The sequence below is a fragment of the Macaca mulatta genome, chromosome 15, assembly GCF_049350105.2.
Source record: "Macaca mulatta isolate MMU2019108-1 chromosome 15, T2T-MMU8v2.0, whole genome shotgun sequence".
Classification (NCBI taxonomy): domain Eukaryota; kingdom Metazoa; phylum Chordata; class Mammalia; order Primates; family Cercopithecidae; genus Macaca; species Macaca mulatta.
The window spans coordinates 37057999-37075335 of NC_133420.1; the positions used below are offsets into that span (position 1 = coordinate 37057999).

General features: G+C 39.4%; 1 protein-coding gene across 15 annotated transcripts in view; it reads right to left on the reverse strand.

Moving 5' to 3' along the window:
• Window positions 1-17337, reverse strand: part of CNTRL (centriolin) — a 96257-nt gene that overhangs the window by 33135 nt on the left and 45785 nt on the right. For all 15 annotated transcript variants that reach the window (XM_077968172.1, XM_077968177.1, XM_077968175.1 and 12 more), the window contains 6 exons: window positions 8349-8525; window positions 5617-5751; window positions 3482-3627; window positions 2690-2897; window positions 2009-2188; window positions 184-363 (listed from right to left, as the gene is read on the reverse strand). In XM_077968172.1, the coding sequence (XP_077824298.1) occupies window positions 184-363; window positions 2009-2188; window positions 2690-2897; window positions 3482-3627; window positions 5617-5751; window positions 8349-8525 (1026 nt within the window). The remainder of the gene's footprint in view (window positions 1-183; window positions 364-2008; window positions 2189-2689; window positions 2898-3481; window positions 3628-5616; window positions 5752-8348; window positions 8526-17337) is intronic.

The window sequence follows — 17337 nt, forward strand, 5'->3', positions numbered from 1 at the left end:
CACAAAATAAATTATTGGGGGTTGTTATGGGGGGAATATAATCTGTAGGTCTTAAGAAAAACAGACAACTTTACAGTGGTTTGTAAAATAACCAATGTTTATAACAAGATCAATAATACAAGTTGCCATGTTTTTTGACAGCAGCATCATTGATGGAAACCTGTTCTGTACATGTGAACTCACCTCTGCTCGCTCCTGGTTAATTTTCATAACAGTTCCATGAAGGGATTTCAGCTGGTCTTTGGCAATGGTGAGCTCAGCTGTGGCTAGCTTATCAGAGGTGGCCACAGCTTTCTTCAGTTTTTTCAGTTCTTTATCTAAACCAAAAAATTGCTCCTGAGATTTGGCATCTTCAAGTTTCTTCTAAAATAAAAGAAACATTAATTAAACAGATAAATTATTTGGCAGGAATGAATTCAGATGTAAGCTCCAGGAGGGTAGGGACTCTGTTCACTGCTGCCTAGAACAATACTTGATACACAGGAGGTACTCCACATATATCCACTGAATAAATAATAGATCTCAAAACTGTGAGAAACTTGAACTAGGTCTTCTTGGTCAAGAATCTTAGTGGTCATAACTTCTTCCATTTACTGGAAAAACATTTCCTGGCACTACCACCAAGGCATGGATGAACCTGCCTTTGAAATCAGGCCCTGGGCATAGGGTGTTAGTAAAGGAATTTGGCATTTTTGAGCAACTGAAAGGAGAAGCAGTGAGAAAAGGAGAGATCTAAATAGAGGCAAATCACATAGGCCTCATAGGCTTAAGAATTTTGGCCTTAATCCTAAGAACAAAGGAAGCTACTGGAGGGGAGACTGATTATAGCCACTTGACATTTTAGAAAGAGCATCTTGGCAGCTCTGGAGAGCAGGGTCATGAGCAGAAGTGACAGATCGATCAGACAGCCACAGCAGTCATCCAGAAGAGAGATGATGACAGCACAAGTGTCTAGCATCAGAGAAGGAAAAAGGTCATATATTCCAGATATATTTTAGAGATGGATTCAACAGGACTTGGAAACTGATGGCTTCTCAGTGAAGGATAAAGCAAGTCATTCACTGAGGCTGGGAGAAAGCAGATGGCAGGTGAGAGGATGAGAAGGTGTGAAACAGTGAGGCATGGGAGAGGAAGATCACCACAGGAAAGGGTCATATTGTCCATTTGAGATTGGTAACTATAAGTTTTTAATGACACCACTATACTGGATGGGTGACTTTTTTCTCCAGGAACACCCAGTGTAAGTGCAGGCCCAAAGAAAGCAGAGAGCTTCAGTTTTGTCAGTGAAATAAAACAGTAGAAAAGGACAAGGGACTTAAGGATATTTGTAGAGGAAAAAAAAAAAGTTATAGCTGGTAGACCACAAAATTTAAGTTGGACAAGTAAGAAAGTAAAGACAAGGGCTTAACAGATAGCAAAGGTCGGGGTGAGGCTATTGAACTGGAAGCTCAATAAGGTTGAGAAATTTTTAGTGTGTGGATGCCAGCAAGATAAGTGGTTATGATCAGAGCAAGACTCTTCAGTTTGTGATTTCAGAGGTGGGTGCAATTTTTAAACTTGACAAAGTCCAGAATGTGACAATGGGAGTAGATGGTTGAGGTGGAATGGAGAAAAGCCATCAAAGAGAGGCAGGGGTATTAGAAAGGATGATGAGGAGTTTAAAAGTAACTTTCCATGGATGTGTCCAATTGGACAAGAGGTTTCAAAGGAGTCAAACTCCTCCCAATATCATTTGTTAAGTACCACCTAATTAACTCGAAAGTCACTCCTTACATTCTCAATTCTCTTGTTTCCATCTACCATGACACCTGGTCTTAGGCTCTTGATTCAATGACATGCATCCAGGTCCCACCTAGGTCAGGTTCAGCACTGTGCCAGCAATGTAGCCAGAGGTGACTACAGATCGCACCCGTCTCAGCTGACCTAGCTGCCAGGGGGCAGAACACTGCCAGTGGGCAGAGCACTGCCAGCAGGCACTTATGTGTCTCATTTTCCAAGCCTTCCCTACCTTTTTCTCTAACTCTCGGAGTTGGGCCAGAATTCTCTCCTTCTCTTCATCAGCTTCCTGAAGTTGGAGATCTGTAAGGCCTTGGATTTCCTCCATACTTTTTAGATTTTCTTGCAAATAGTGAATTTCATTCTCCAGTTGCTGGATTCTCGCTTCATGTTGTCTCTTATCAAAATTAATCTGTGAAGAAATAAGATTTCAAGAATGATTTTTAGGCAAAATATGTTTTAAGAAAAATTAAAACTTTTTATGAATTATCACCCATTTTACTATAGGCTGTAACTTAATTATTTACTAACGAGTTGTCAGGAATGGTTTTATCTTGAACGATCTCTAGGAGTCATTTGAATGTTTGCCTCTTCATTAAAATCATCACATCAAAAAATACCAGATTCTGGCAACACACCATACTCTAGGAATGTGGCATTATTTACCTGCCTATTATAAAATAACTTGCCTTTGCTTCCAAATCAAGGAAAACACAATGTCACAAACAAGCCTGACTTTGACATAATAACCACATTCAGGGTTGAGTTTTAGTCACACCCAGCTTGACTTGTTATAAGTGAAAATAACAACAATTCTGTTGTATTTACACGACAAAGGAAGCATTGTAATTTGCTGGAAAACATTAATATTTGCCAAACACTTCCCTCCAGGTGCCTCTTGTCCTTTTCTTACTCTTGCTTCCAGGGCTCTCTCACAGGCCTGCCTGAACTCTTCTTGTCCAGTTGCCAGTTTCTCTTGCTGCAGAGCCATTTCTTCTTGGAGTTTTCTTTCTCTAACTTGTGCTTCATTTCTTTCCCACTGGGAGTGTGCAAGAATTTCACTGAATTGTTTCTGTAAATCAGCAAGACTTTTCCCTAAGACATCTGAAGGACTATGGATGCTAGCGAGGAGGAAAAATGGTATAAATGTGACATTTAATTTTTGATGCAAACATGCTATTAACATTAGCTCGAGTAAAAAGCTGTGTGGAGGGACTGGTGTCAATCTATAGCAATTTACTGACCATCTCCTAAGTGCAAATTATTGTTTTATCAAATGACTGCCACCACTCTGAAACCATAGGCTCACATGAGGCTAACAATATTTGCTCCAAAAATAAATGTCCATTTCATATATTTGAAATAATTATGTTTTCTTTTGATGTTTCTTCTCTATTTAAAATGTATAATGTGACTCTACTTCCTGACCATATATAATTAACTTTCAAGAAAAGAAACTCTTAAATACCAAAAATTACCCTTAAATACCAAAAAAAAAAGATCCAAAATGTAAAAACTATCAGTGGCAGACAATTAAAATTAAATAATCTTCTGTCTCAGTCATGAAAACATTATACGGAGAACCTTACAAAAGAAATTTGCCATTAACAGAACTTAGAAAGGTGAGTTTATCATTGAACCTCACACTCACAACTCCCAAGTTGTGAGGCCCACTCTAGTCTTGGAGGTCTTGCTTTTTCCTTACTTCATTTCCCCAGCTCCTAATTTCAGTTTTCTTCTTAGCTCATCCACACGAGCTGCCACTTCTTCTGGACGAACCAAACCATCAACCACATGGTTAAGGTGATTCTGGAAATCTTTAAGTTGCTGTTTTAACAGATTATTGTCATCCTATGGAGGGGGATGAAATAGGGATTATCTATTACATGACAGCATATTTTCACTACTAACGAACTAACAAACATATCTAGACCACAGAACTAAATTCAGACAATGCCTCTTTCAAGTAAAAAGAAATTCCTAAAATTTCCCTATGAGTACTCTACTTCAAACTCAGTGTAACAATGTTAACTGAAATGAAGAATTTAGAATGCAATTAATATGTTTTCAAGTGTCTGTTCCATCTGGAGTCCTCTTTATCTATAAAATTGCCCCAAGGCAGCCCTTTCTGTAGTACTATCTAATCCTGGCCACAGATCATCTGACTTCAGGCCAGTCAACACATCAACTAGCCAGAAAACAGGTTCTCATTCTCTCCATAATTTGAAACAAGATTCAGTACAGCAAGTCTATATAAATGTTGGACTTGAAAATATGTCAGCTCAGGGCTGGGGTCTATGCTGGGCCATAAACAATGCTCGGAGAGATTGAAAAAGAGAAATGAGAAAGCCCCTATATCAACATCAAAGGTGGAGCAGCTCTAGTTCCTAGCAAGCTATCTCCTTTCTTGAGCTCCTGTGAGTAGGTTTTGGTTCATTGCAACTAAATGATTTCTGACAAAGAATTGTAGAGTGGGTTTAACTTGTACTCAGGAGGTTAGCTGACCAAGTAACCAAAGAATCTAGTTCTAACTTAGTCCCACAACACGTGTAAGCATTCTAGAAAGTCCCACAACACGTGTAAGCATTCTAGAAAGCTGACCTCACTTTCTACTTTGGAGAAGTCCCCTGAAGAATATATATTAGTCCTTTTCTGTAAGAGATGTACACTTAAGTATTTGCAGGTGAAAGAAAGATGTATAAAATTTTTCTTTAAAATATTCCAGCAACAAAAGAGGTGGACAAAATGAAACAATGAATGTTGACAACTGTTTAGGTTGGGCAATGGGTAAATAAAGGGTCATAAGTATTCTGTTTTTGTGTTATATGAAAATTTCTATACTAAAAATGGAAAATGATAACTCAAGGAAGACCCAACACACACACACACCTCACATAGTAATGAAAAACATGTGTATCTTTTATATTTGCTTCAGAAGTGGAACTGAGAGCAGTAAAAATTAAATTCTAGGTTATTAGATTTCTTTAAACTTCAAGGAACAAACATTTGAAGTGTTAGAAGAAGAACTTTTGCGTGAGCTTAGTCTTATTTCTCTCAAATTCCCCTACATGGTTTTTTTTTGGAACCCTTCCTCCAAGCCACATAAACTCTGCCCTTTTATTTCTGGTGATAACAGCTACCATCTCAGCTAGCCAAGAGGCCCCCAGCCTCACAGATTTGGAGACCTGAGTGATGATTCAGGTACTTGTTTGTTCGGACATCTGTCTTCTTTGAGAGTTTAATTATCAGAAAAATCCTATCCACCTGTTTTTCCTGCAGTTTGTTCAGCAGATTACTGTGAGAACAGCTATACATATGTTGACATACATTCCCACAAATAAAAAATGATTACATTTTTAATAGCATCCTTTCCGAGAAGAGGATTGTGAAAACTGTTTACACATAAGAAATCCCACTGCAACCCACTCTAGTTAAATTCCTGGATAATTACAAAGATATTTCAGCGGAAGAGGAATGCACCAATCTGATCATTTTAGTTCGGTCTGGTGACAAATCTACTTTTAGAAGAAATGCAAGATACTGCTTTTGCCCATGAGTTTACACAGTATATTGTTTACTACTGACACTGCCTCTATCTCTTTGCACCATCATAAAAACAAAAGGAGATTCACAAATAACAATTTTAAAACAATGGTCACAAGAGAATAGGGGCTATGGTGCTGCTCCACCCAGAGTGGAGCTCAAAAGTGCTGCTCCCTTTTGTCTAGTAATTCAAGTTGCTTACTACATGTTAGAGCAGGTTGCTAAGTGCCTGACTAAAGATATCGTCATCTTTGGGTGTTCTGTGTAAGAATGTATTCTAAAACAACAAATCTCTACCTGCAGGTGTTTAAGTTTTGCATGGAGCTCACTGTTCTCTTGCTCCTTTTCTTCTGAGAACTGGGCTTTTCCAAGGGCATTCTTGAGGGCTTGCCTTTCCTTCTCAAGTTCTGCTTGAAGGGCTGATTGTTCTAACTGTCACCATACGAAGCAATGACATGAAAGTATAAAACAGCAATAATTTATTATTTTAAAAGGCACAAATAAATTTACATATACACACAATCCCTGGCTAGCTATAGTTTTACAACTCAATTTTATGTTTGTACTCCCAAATTTAAAAACCAAAGATAATTTTTTCACACAATCCTTAAACTATTATTAACACTTAAGAAGGAGTAAGCATCGGAATCAGGTCAGCCCAAATACAACAAATCAGAATCTTCAGGTGTGGGCCGAAGCACCTACCTTTAAAAGTTGTGCAAGTGATCCAACAATTATTGCTCTTCTTTCCCTTAGACTAGTATTTCTCAAACTGTGGTCCTCAAAAAACCTGTATCAACACTAGGTATGCCTGTTAAAAATGCAGACACCTAACCTCTATCTCAGAAAAGAGATTCTGGATCAGAATCTCTAGGGTGGGTGGGGCCAAGGAATCTGTACTTATCGAGCATCACAAGGGAGTTCATGTAACTAAAGTTTACCAATCAGAGACCTGCAGATCTTCAGATCAGAGACAGAAGACCTGTTATGCTTCATATTCTCAGTGTGGTTTGAAGACCAATCCTGGCAGTCTTGGTGCTGAGGAAGGGGGAATGTCCCTTTCAATACCAAGTGAATCAGTGAAAAGGCCAGGCTCTTAAAATAATTTTGTCAAGACTTCTGAGAAGAAAATAAAAGACAATCAAAGTACAAAGGACAATGTATTTCAAGCTAGTACAGTCTGGCTTGAAGAGGAGAATTTATTAAGGAAAATGCCACCTAGAAATTTTATTTTATTTATTATTATTTTAAAATATTTACTGTTATTTTAATTGTTTTCCTAAAACCTCCTAATTTCTGAGACTCTAATCTTGTCAATTATACTTCTACAAAACTTAGCACTCTTGAGAAATACAATCCTGACAACTGTCAAGTGATGATCTGATATCTCATAAGTAAAGGAATATACATAATTACTATAATAAACCAGATATATTTCTAGTTCATTTTCTAATTATATGAATTATTTTTTACATACATTCCTGAGATTCAAAATATCTTATTTATTTCATTTTTATCAAATAAGCACGTATTGACACTTCTCATATGCCAGGCACTAAAAAAACAGAAACAAACAGATACAATCTGGGCATTCACTGAGCTCTGAGTCTAGCTGGGGTAAAACAAACAGATCATCTAGGAGCATCTAAACAGATGATCATCATATGCATGATAAATACCTTTACTGTGCACAGGTTATAGGAAAACCAAACTGGAGTCCTGAACCCAGATTTTCAGCAGGCAGAAAGGAAAGGTTGAAGTGGCTTCCTGAAAGAAGATGCAGCTCATCTGGCTAATAAATTGTATTTTTAATCTGATAAAGAATACATTACAACTGGCCTCTGCCTGCCCCTCTGCCTTTACCTCTCGTTCTCTTTCCTCACTCCTCTCCCTGCTCCTGGCATTCTGGAGGCATACTTTCAGCACTTCAAATGTACTTACTATATGCTCTCTCTCCTCACCTCTCTGCCTAGAATACACATACCTTACCTTTACCCCTTTCACCCTGTCCCCTCTGCATGGCCAAATCCTACTCATCCATCAGTCATCAGCTGAAACATCATTTCTGTAGGGTGATCTTCCCTGACTACTTCCTCCTTGGCCAAAGAATCCTGTCTCTTTCTTTCTTCCACACCTGTTTCACCTGCTGGACTAAAGTTTACCAATCAGAGATCTGTCAGCTCCACAGGATGGTGACCACGTCTGTGCTTTCCCTAGAGAATCCACAGCACCTGGCCCTCAATGGCCAATCAATAAATATTTATTGGATATGTTTTCTGTAACTTGCAAGTACAATTTAAACTAGTGGATCTTTCAGCCAACCCTGAAAGGAGACAGCAAACTACAACTTACCATCAACCTAAAAGAGGTCTCGGCCGAGCGCGGTGGCCCATGCCTGTAATCCCAGCACTTTGGGAGGCGGAGGTGGGCAGATCACCTGAGGTGGGGAGTTTGTAGACCAGCCTGACCAACATGGTGAAACCCCATCTCTACTAACATACAAAAAATTAGCCAGGCATGGTGGCACACACCTGTAGTCCCAGCTACGCAGGAGGCTGAGGCAGGAGAATCGCTTGAACCCAGGAGGCGGAGGTTGCAGAGAGTCGACATCACATCACTGCACTCCAGCCTAGCAACAGAGCAAGATTCTGTCTCAAAAAAAAAAAAAAAAAAAAAAAAAAAAAAAAAAGTCTCTTAAACCTGTTCTAAGAAGGAAAAACAAACTAGCATTTATTGAGTATCGATGTCAGGTGCTTTCATGTCATTTCTCTCATTTATCTTCCCCATAAGCCATTTTACAGAGGAGGAAAAGGCTGGGAGGCTCAGAGCTATGAACTGATTTGCCCATGTTCACACAGGGGTAGTTATTAGCACTCGGAATGTCTGACTCCAAAATTCTGCCTTTCTCATCACTCCATATACATGGTATGAAAAAACACTTAACTTTAAATTAAGACATAAATAAAAGAAGGATGATATCTTAAGGCACAGGGTACTTAGTTTCTAGCTGGCTTTATGCTCCTACTTACCTGGGTTAGTCTTGTTACTTTTTCCAACTCTTCCTTGAGCTGGCTGGCTTCAGTATCTCTTAGGTTTAGCCGAGCCTCTAGCTCAGCTTCATAGGCACTGAGATCTCCCTGGGTCTGCTGCAAAGATGCATTCACCTCATGCTGCTCCTGGAGGGCACTTTCTAGCTCTGCAAGCTCCTAGAAAGATACAGTGGGTTTAACTATGGAACCCTCACTATGCTGCTTAAGCATCTGCAAGGCATTATAAGTAACTTGAGCACTGTAAACCAAACGCTGGCCAGCTACTGCTGCCTGCCACAAAGTTTTCAGTAGCAATATCATGAAGCCTCAGACTGTGCATATCCTGGTTGGAAAACAAAGCCCTGGCTAAATGTAATCAGGAAAGTCAGGAAGCTACCAACATACTGTTTTTCAAAGGGACCAGTTCTGTGATACTTACGAGTCTAAAAACATAAGGAGGGAGAAAGGAAGGGAAAAAAAGAGTAGGATAAGATTTAATGCCTATTTTTCATCTGATGTTGGACAAAATGTTTTCGTATTCATTATTCATGGTATCTTCACAATCACTGTATAAGGCAACTTGCAGTTTTACAGATGAGGAACTGTAGAATGAATATCTAAGTAAATTGCATAGGGCTATGTAGCTAGAAAAAGGATAGTCAGGATATAAATGTAAATCTCTGACTCCAAAGCCCATACTCTTTCTATTAAACCATAGCATGTTCATTTATCAGAAGAACAAAATGGGACTGGCACTCTCTAATATTAAGGACGATAAGAGTACCTTAAATGAGTGCTAACAAGAATATAAGTACATATTTATTAGCATACCATGGTTCTGATTCATTTTAGTCCATTTGTATTTTGTGATTAAACATTACCTCTTTCATCTATTTACTTGGGATCAAACTATTAAAGTTTAAAGAGGAGGATAGTATGATGAGAACTTCTAAAAAGAGCTGTCCAAAAACCACTTGGCAACTCAATTATTTGGGCTGCTTGTTTGAAATGTAGATACTACATATAACCAACCAAAGATTATTATCCAGAATATGTAAAGAATTCCTACAAATCTTTAAGAAAAGGCAAAGACAATTCAACAAAAAACAGGTAAAGAATATGAATAGGGAATTCACTGAAGAGGAAACCTGAACAGCAAATGAAAGGTGATCAGCCTCTCCAAATGAAAGGTGATCAGCCTCTCCAGTAATCAGGGGAAAACGCAGTTAACTTAAGATACTATTTTACATAGAACATAGAGATACAAGTTAAACAAACCATGAGGAAACAATCAGTCAAACCCAGAATGTGGTTCAATCTAGGGAATACCAGCTTGGATTTTACACACGCACCTGCACACACACACACACACACACACACAGATATATATATTCTTGGGACAACAAAGAAAATCTGAATACAGTTCAGATATTAGAGGACATTAGGGCCAGGCACGGTGGCTCATGCCTGTAATCCCAGCACTTTGGGAGGCCAAAGCAGGTGGAGCTCGAAGTCAGGAGATTGAGACCATACTGGCCAACATGGTGAAACCCATCTCTACTAAAATACAAAAAAAAAAAAAAAAAATTAGCCGGGCTAATTTGGTGGCACGCACCTGTAGTCCCAGCTACTTAGGAGGCTGAGGCAGGGGAATCGCTTGAACCCAGGAGGTGAAGGTTGCAGTGAGCCAAGATCGCACCACTGCACTCCAGCCTGGTGACAGAGCAAGGCTCCGTCTCAAAAAAAAAAAAAAAAAAAAAAGACATTAGAGGACATTAGGGAATTACCGTCAATTTCCTTAGGTGTAATAATGATATTGTAGTGATGAGGGAAAATGCTCTTAAAAAGATGTGTGTTGAAGGGATGATGTTATGATATCTGCAACTTTCTAATGAGCAAAGGAAAAAAGTATGTGTCTGTGAGAAAGAGAAAATACATCAAAATATTTATTGAATCCAAGAGGGTTCACAGATGTTCACCAAACTATTCTTTCAACTTTCTTATAACTGTAAACATCTTCACAATAGAAAAATGGAAAGAAGGCCTTTAAAGCTCAGCAGACTGGCAAACATGAAGTCTGATAAAATACTGAATTTCCTAAATTTGATAATTATTCTGTGTTAATGTTAGAAAATGTCCTTGTTCTTAGGAAATATAAACTGAAATATTTAGGAGCAAAGGAGCATGATGTCTACAACTGATTTTCAAATGGTTCAGGAAAAAAAATCTGTATAAAAATGTGTATAAAATTGAATCCCGTTCCAAGATGGCCAAAAAGGAACAGCTTGGTCTGCAGCTCCCAGCATGATCAACGCAGACAACAGGTGATTTCTGCATTTCCAAGTGAGGTAACTGGTTCATCTCACTGGGACTAGTTGGGCAGTGGGTGCAGCCCACGGAGGGCAACCCGAAGCAGGGCGGGGCATCGCCTCACCCAGGAAGTGCAAAGGGTCGGGGGATTTCCCTTTCCTAGCCAAGGGAAGCTGTACCTTCACAGAAGATGGTACCTGGAAAAACAGGACACTCCCACCCAAATACTGTGCTTTTCTAATGGTCTTAGCAAATAAAACACCAGGAGATCATATCCTACACCTGGCTTGGCGGGTCCCACGCCCACAGAGCCTTGCTCACTGCTAGTGCAGCACTCTGAGATCCACTGCAAGGCAGCAGCCTGGCAGGGAGAGGGGCGTCCACCATTGCTGAGGCTTGAGTAGGTAAACAAAGCAGCCAGGAAGCTCGAACTGGGTGGAATCCACCACAGCTCAGCAAGGCCTCTGCCTCCACATGTAGACTCCACTTCTGGGGGCAGGGCATAGCTGAACAAAAGGCAGCAGAAACTTCTGCAGACTCAAACGTCCCTGTCGGACAGCTCTGAAGAGAGGAGTGGTTCTCCCAGCACAGTGTTTGAGCTCAGAGAACGGACAGACTGCCTCAAGTGGGTCCCTGACCCCCATGTAGCCTAACTGGGAGATACCTCCCAGTAGGGGCCAACTGACACCTCATACAGGTGGGTGCCCCTCTGGGAAGAAGCTTCCAGAGGAAGGATCAGGCAGCAATATTTGCTCTTCTGCAGCCTCTGCTGGTGATACCCAGGCAAACAGGGTCTGGAGTGGACCTCCAGCAAACTCCAACAGACCTGCAGCTGAGGGACCTGACTGTTAGAAGGAAAATTAACAAACAGAAAGGAACAGCATCAACATTAACAAAAAGGACATCCACACGAAAACCCCATCTGGAGGTCACCAACATCAAAGACGAAAGGTAGATAAAACCACAAAGATGGGGAGAAACCAGAGCAGAAAAGCTGAAAATTCTAAAAACCAGAGCACCTCTTCTCCTCCAAAAGATCGCAGCTCCTCACCAGCAACAGAACAAAGCCGGATGGAGAATGACTTTGATGAGCTGACAGAAATAGGCTTTAGAAGGTCGATAATAACAAACTTCTCCAAGCTAAAGGAGGATGTTTGAACCCATCACAAGGAAGCTAAAAACCTTGAAAAAAGATTACATGAATAGCTAACTAGAATAAACCGTGTAGAGAAGACCTTAAATGATCTGATGGAGCTGAAAAACCATGGCATGAGAACTATGTGATGCATGCACAAGCTTCAATAGCCAATTTGATCAAGTGGAAGAAAGGGTATCAGTGATTGAAGATCGAATTAATGAAATAAAGCAAGAAGAGAAGTTTAGAGAAAAAAGAGTAAAAAGAAATGAACAAAGCCTCCAAGAAACATGGGACTATGTGAAAAGACCAAATCTACGTTTGAATGGTGTACCTGAAAGTGATGGGGAGAATGGAACCAAGTTGGAAAACACTTTGCAGGATATTATCCAGGAGAACTTCCCCAACCTAGCAAGGCAGGCCAACATTCAAATTCAGGAAATACAGAGAACACTACAAAGCTACTCCTCGAGAAGAGCAACCCCAAGACATATAATTGTCAGATTCTCCAAGGCTGAAATGAAGGAAAAAATGTTAAGGGCAGTCAGAGAGAAAGGTTGGGTTACCCACAAAGGGAAGCCCATCAGACTAACAGCAGATCTCTTGGCAGAAACTCTACAAGCCAGAAGAGAGTGGGGGCCAATATTCAACATTCTTAAAAGAAAATAATTTTCAACCCAGAATTTCATATCCAGCCAAACTAAGCTTCATGACTGAAGGAGAAATAAAATCCTTTACAGACAAGCAAATGCTGAGAGATTTTGTCACCATCAGGCCTGCCTTACAAGTGCTCCTGAAGGAAGCACTACACATGGAAAGGAACAACCAGTACCAGCCACTGCAAAAGCATGCCAAACTGTAAAGACCATCGATGCTAGGAAGAAACTGCATCAACCAACAGACAAAATAACCAGCTAGCATCATAACGACAGGATCAAATCCACACATAACAATATTAACCTTAAATGTAAATGGGCTAAATGCTTCCAATTAAAAGACACAGACTGGCAAATTGGATAAAGAGTCAAGACCCATCGTGTGCTTTATTCAGGAGACCCATCTCATGTGCAGAGACACACACAGGCTCAAAATAAAGGGATAGAGGAAGATCTACCAAGCAAACGGAAGGCGAAAAAAGCAGGGGCTGCAATTCTAGTCTCAGATAAAACAGACTTTAAACCAACAAAGATCAAAAGAGACAAAGAAGGCCACTACATAATGGTAAAGGGATCAATTCAACAAGAAGAGCTAACTATCCTAAATATATATGCACACAATACAGGATAACTCAGATTCATAAAGCAAGTCCTTAGAGACCTACAAAGAGACTTAGACTCCCACACAATAATAATGGGAGATTTTAACACCCCACTGTCAATATTAGATCAACAAGACAGAAAGTTAACAAGGATATCCAGGACTTGAACTCAGCTCTGCATCAAGTGGACCTAATAGACATCTACAGAATTCTCCACCCCAAATTAACAGAATATACATTCTTCTCAGCACCACATCGCACTTATTCCAAAATTGACCACATAGTTGGAAGTAAAGTACTCCTCAGCAAATGGAAAAGAATAGAGATCACAACAAACTGTCTCTCAGACCACAGTGCAATTAAATTATAACTCAGGATTAAGAAACTCACTCAAAACCACACAACTACATGGAAACTGAACAACCTGCTCCTGAATGACTGCTGGGTACATAACGAAATGAAGGCAGAAATAAAGATGTTCTTTGAAACCAATGAAAACAGACACAACGTACCGGAATCTCTGGGATACATTTAAAGCAGTGTGTAAAGGGAAATGCATAGCACTAAATGCCCACAAGAGAAAGCAGGAAAGATCTAAAACTGACACTCTAACATCACAATTAAAAGAACTAGAGACGAAAGAGCAAACACATTCAAAAGCTAGCAGAAGGCAAGAAACAACTAAGATCAGAGCTGAACTGAAGGAGATAGAGACACAAAAAACCCTTCAAAAAACATCAATGAATCCAGGAGCTGGTTTTTTGAAAAGATCAACAAAATAGATAGACTACTAGCAAGACTAATAAAGAAGAAAAAAGGGAAGAATCAAATAGACACAATAAAAAATGATAAAGAGGGTATCACCACCAATCCCACAGAAATAGAAACTACCATCAGAGAATACTATAAACACCTCCATGCAAATAAACTAGAAAATCTAGAAGAAATGGATAAATTCCTGGACACATACGCTCTCCCAAGACTAAACCAGGAAGAAGCTGAATCTCTGAATAGACCAATAACAGGCTCTGAAATTGAGGTGATAATTAATAGCCTACCAACCAAAAAATGTCCAGGACCAGACAGAGTCACAGCTGATTTCTACCAGAGGTACAAAGAGGAGCTGGTACCATTCCTTCTGAAACTATTCCAATGAATATGGAACCCTCCCTAACTCATTTTATGAGTCCAGCATCATCCTGATACCAAAGCCTGGCAGAGACACAACAAAAAAAGAGAATTTTAGACCAATATCCCTGATGAACACTGATGTGAAAATCCTCAATAAAATACTGGCAACCTGAATCCAGCAGCACATTAAAAAGCTTATCCACCACGATCAAGTTGGCTTCATCCCTGGGATGCAAGGCTGGTTCAACATACAGAAATCAATAAACATAATTCATCACATAACCAGAACCAATGACAAAAACCACATGATTATCTCAATAGATGCAGAAAAGGCCTTCAACAAACTTCAACAGCCCTTCATGCTGAAAACTCTCAGTAAAGTAGGTATTGACGGAATGTATCTCAAAATAATAAAAGTTATTTATGACAAACCCACAGCCAATATCATACCGAATGGGCAAAAACTGGAAGCATTCCCTTTGAAAACTGGCACAAGACAGGGATGCCCTCTCTCACTACTCCTATTCAACATAGTGTTGGAAGTTCTGGCCACGGCAAGGGAAAGAAATTCTCTTTCTCTTCCTAATTAGGAAGAGAAGAAGTCAATTAGGAAGAGAATTAGGAAGAGAAGAAGTCAAATTGTCTCATTTGCAGATGACATGATTGTATATTTAGAAAACCCCATCGTCTCAGCCCAAAATCTCCTTAAGCTGATAAGCAACTTCAGCAAAGTCTCAAGATACAAAATCAATGTGCAAAAATCACAAGCATTCCTATACACCAACAACAGACAAACAGAGAGCCAAATCATGAATGAACTCCCATTCACAATTGCTACAAAGAGAATAAAATACATAGGAATCCAACTTACAAGGGATGTGAAGGACCTCTTCAAGAACTACAAACCACTGTTTGACGAAATAAAAGAGGACACAAACAAATGGAAGAACATTCCATGCTCATGGATAGGAAGAATCAATATCGTGAAAATGGCCATACTGCCCAAGGTAATTTATAGATTCAATGCCATTCCCATCAAGCTACCAATGACTTTCTTCACAGAATTGGAAAAAAACTACTTTAAAGTTCATACGGAACCAAAAAAGAGACCACATTGCCAAGACAATCCTAAGCAAAAAGGACAAAGTTGGAGGTATCACGCTACCTGACTTCAAACTATACTACAAGGCTACAGTAACCAAAACAGCGTGGTATGGTACCAAAACAGATATATAGACCAATGGAACAGAACAGAAGCCTCAGAAATAAATACCACCACACATCTATAGCCATCTGATTTTTGACAAACCTGACAAAAACAAGAAATGGGGAAAGGGTTCCCTATTTAATAAATCGTGCTGGGAAAACTGGCTAGCCATATGTAGAAAGCTGAAACTGGATCTCTTCCTTACATTTTATACAAAAATTAATTCAAGATGGATTAAAGACTTAAATGTTAGACCTAAAACCATAAAAACACTAGAAGAAAACCTAGGCAATACCATTAAGGACACAGGCATGGGCAAGGACTTCATGACTAAAACACCATAAGGAATGGCAACAAAAGCCAAAATTGATAAATGGGATCTAATTAAACTAAAGAGCTTCTGCACAGCAAAAGAAACTACCATCAGAGTGAATAGCAACCTACAGAATGGGAGAAAATTTTTGCAATCTACCCATCCGACAAAGGGCTAATATCTAGAATCTACAAAGAACTTAAACAAATTTACAAGAAACAAACAAACCCATCAAAAAGTGGGCAAAGGATAAGAAGAGACACTTCTCAAAAGAACACATTTATGCAGCCAACAGACACATGAAAAAATGCTCATCATCACTGATCATCAGAGAAATGCAAATCAAAATCACAATGAGATACCATTTCACACCACTGAGAATAGTGATCATTAAAAAGTCAGGAAACAACATGCTGGGGAGGATGTGGAGAAATAGGAACACTTTTACACTGTTGGTGGGAGTGTAAACTAGTTCAACCACTGTGGAAGACAGTGTGGCGTTTCCTCAGGGAATCTAGAACTAGAAATACCATTTGACCCAGCAATCCCATTACTGCGTATATACCCAAAGGATTATAAATCATGCTACTATAAAGACACATGCACACATATGTTTATTGTGGCACTATTCACAATAGCAAAAACTTGGAACCAACCTAAATGTCCATCAATGATAGACTGGATTAAGAAAATGTGGCACATATACACCATGGAATACTATGCAGTCATGAAAAAGGATGAGTTCACGTCCTTTGCAGGGACATGGATGCAGCTAGAAACCATCATTCTTAGCAAACTATCACAAGGACAGAAAACCAAACACCACCTGTTCTCACTCATAGGTGGGAACTGAGCAATGCAAACACTTGGACACAGGGCAGGGAACATCAAATCCTGGGGCCTATCATGGGGTGGGAGAGTGGGGGGGAGGGATAGCATTGGGAGAAATACCTAATGTAAATGACGAGTTAATTGGTGCAGGAAACCAATGTGAAACATGTGTATACCTATGTAACAAATCTACATGTACCCTAAAACTTAAAGTATAATAATAACAAAAAAGTATATAAAATCATGTAAAAATTACATGAGGAGATAAAGCAAATGTGTTAAAATAGTAATTGGTGACTCTGAGTGAAAGGCAAATGTGAGTTATTTGTATTCCTCTTGCAACTTTCCTGCAAGTTTGAAGTTATTTCAAAATAAAAGCTTTAAAAAAAAGTTGGACAACACTACAGGGTTGGCAAGAATGTGGCAGAATGGTAGCCCTCACATTGCTGGTGGGAGTAGAAGCTGATAAACTCACTATGAAAAGTAATTTGACAATATCTACTGAACTTAATTAAGGATGAACATATTCTCTGACCCACAGTTCTGTTTCTGAGCATAGTCCCCCTGTGTTCAAGATGTGTGCAAGAATGTTATGCTCAGCATTGTTTGCAATAGCATAAGACTAGAAATCACCTAAATGTCCCCCAAAAAGAGAACGAATAAATAATAAATTTGTGGTATGTCCATAAAGCAGGATGGTACATATATCAGTAAAAATGAACAAAGTAGAACTGCACCTATCAGTGTGCATAATTCTGGAAAACATAGGCCAGGCACCATGCCTCACACCTGTAATCCCAGCAC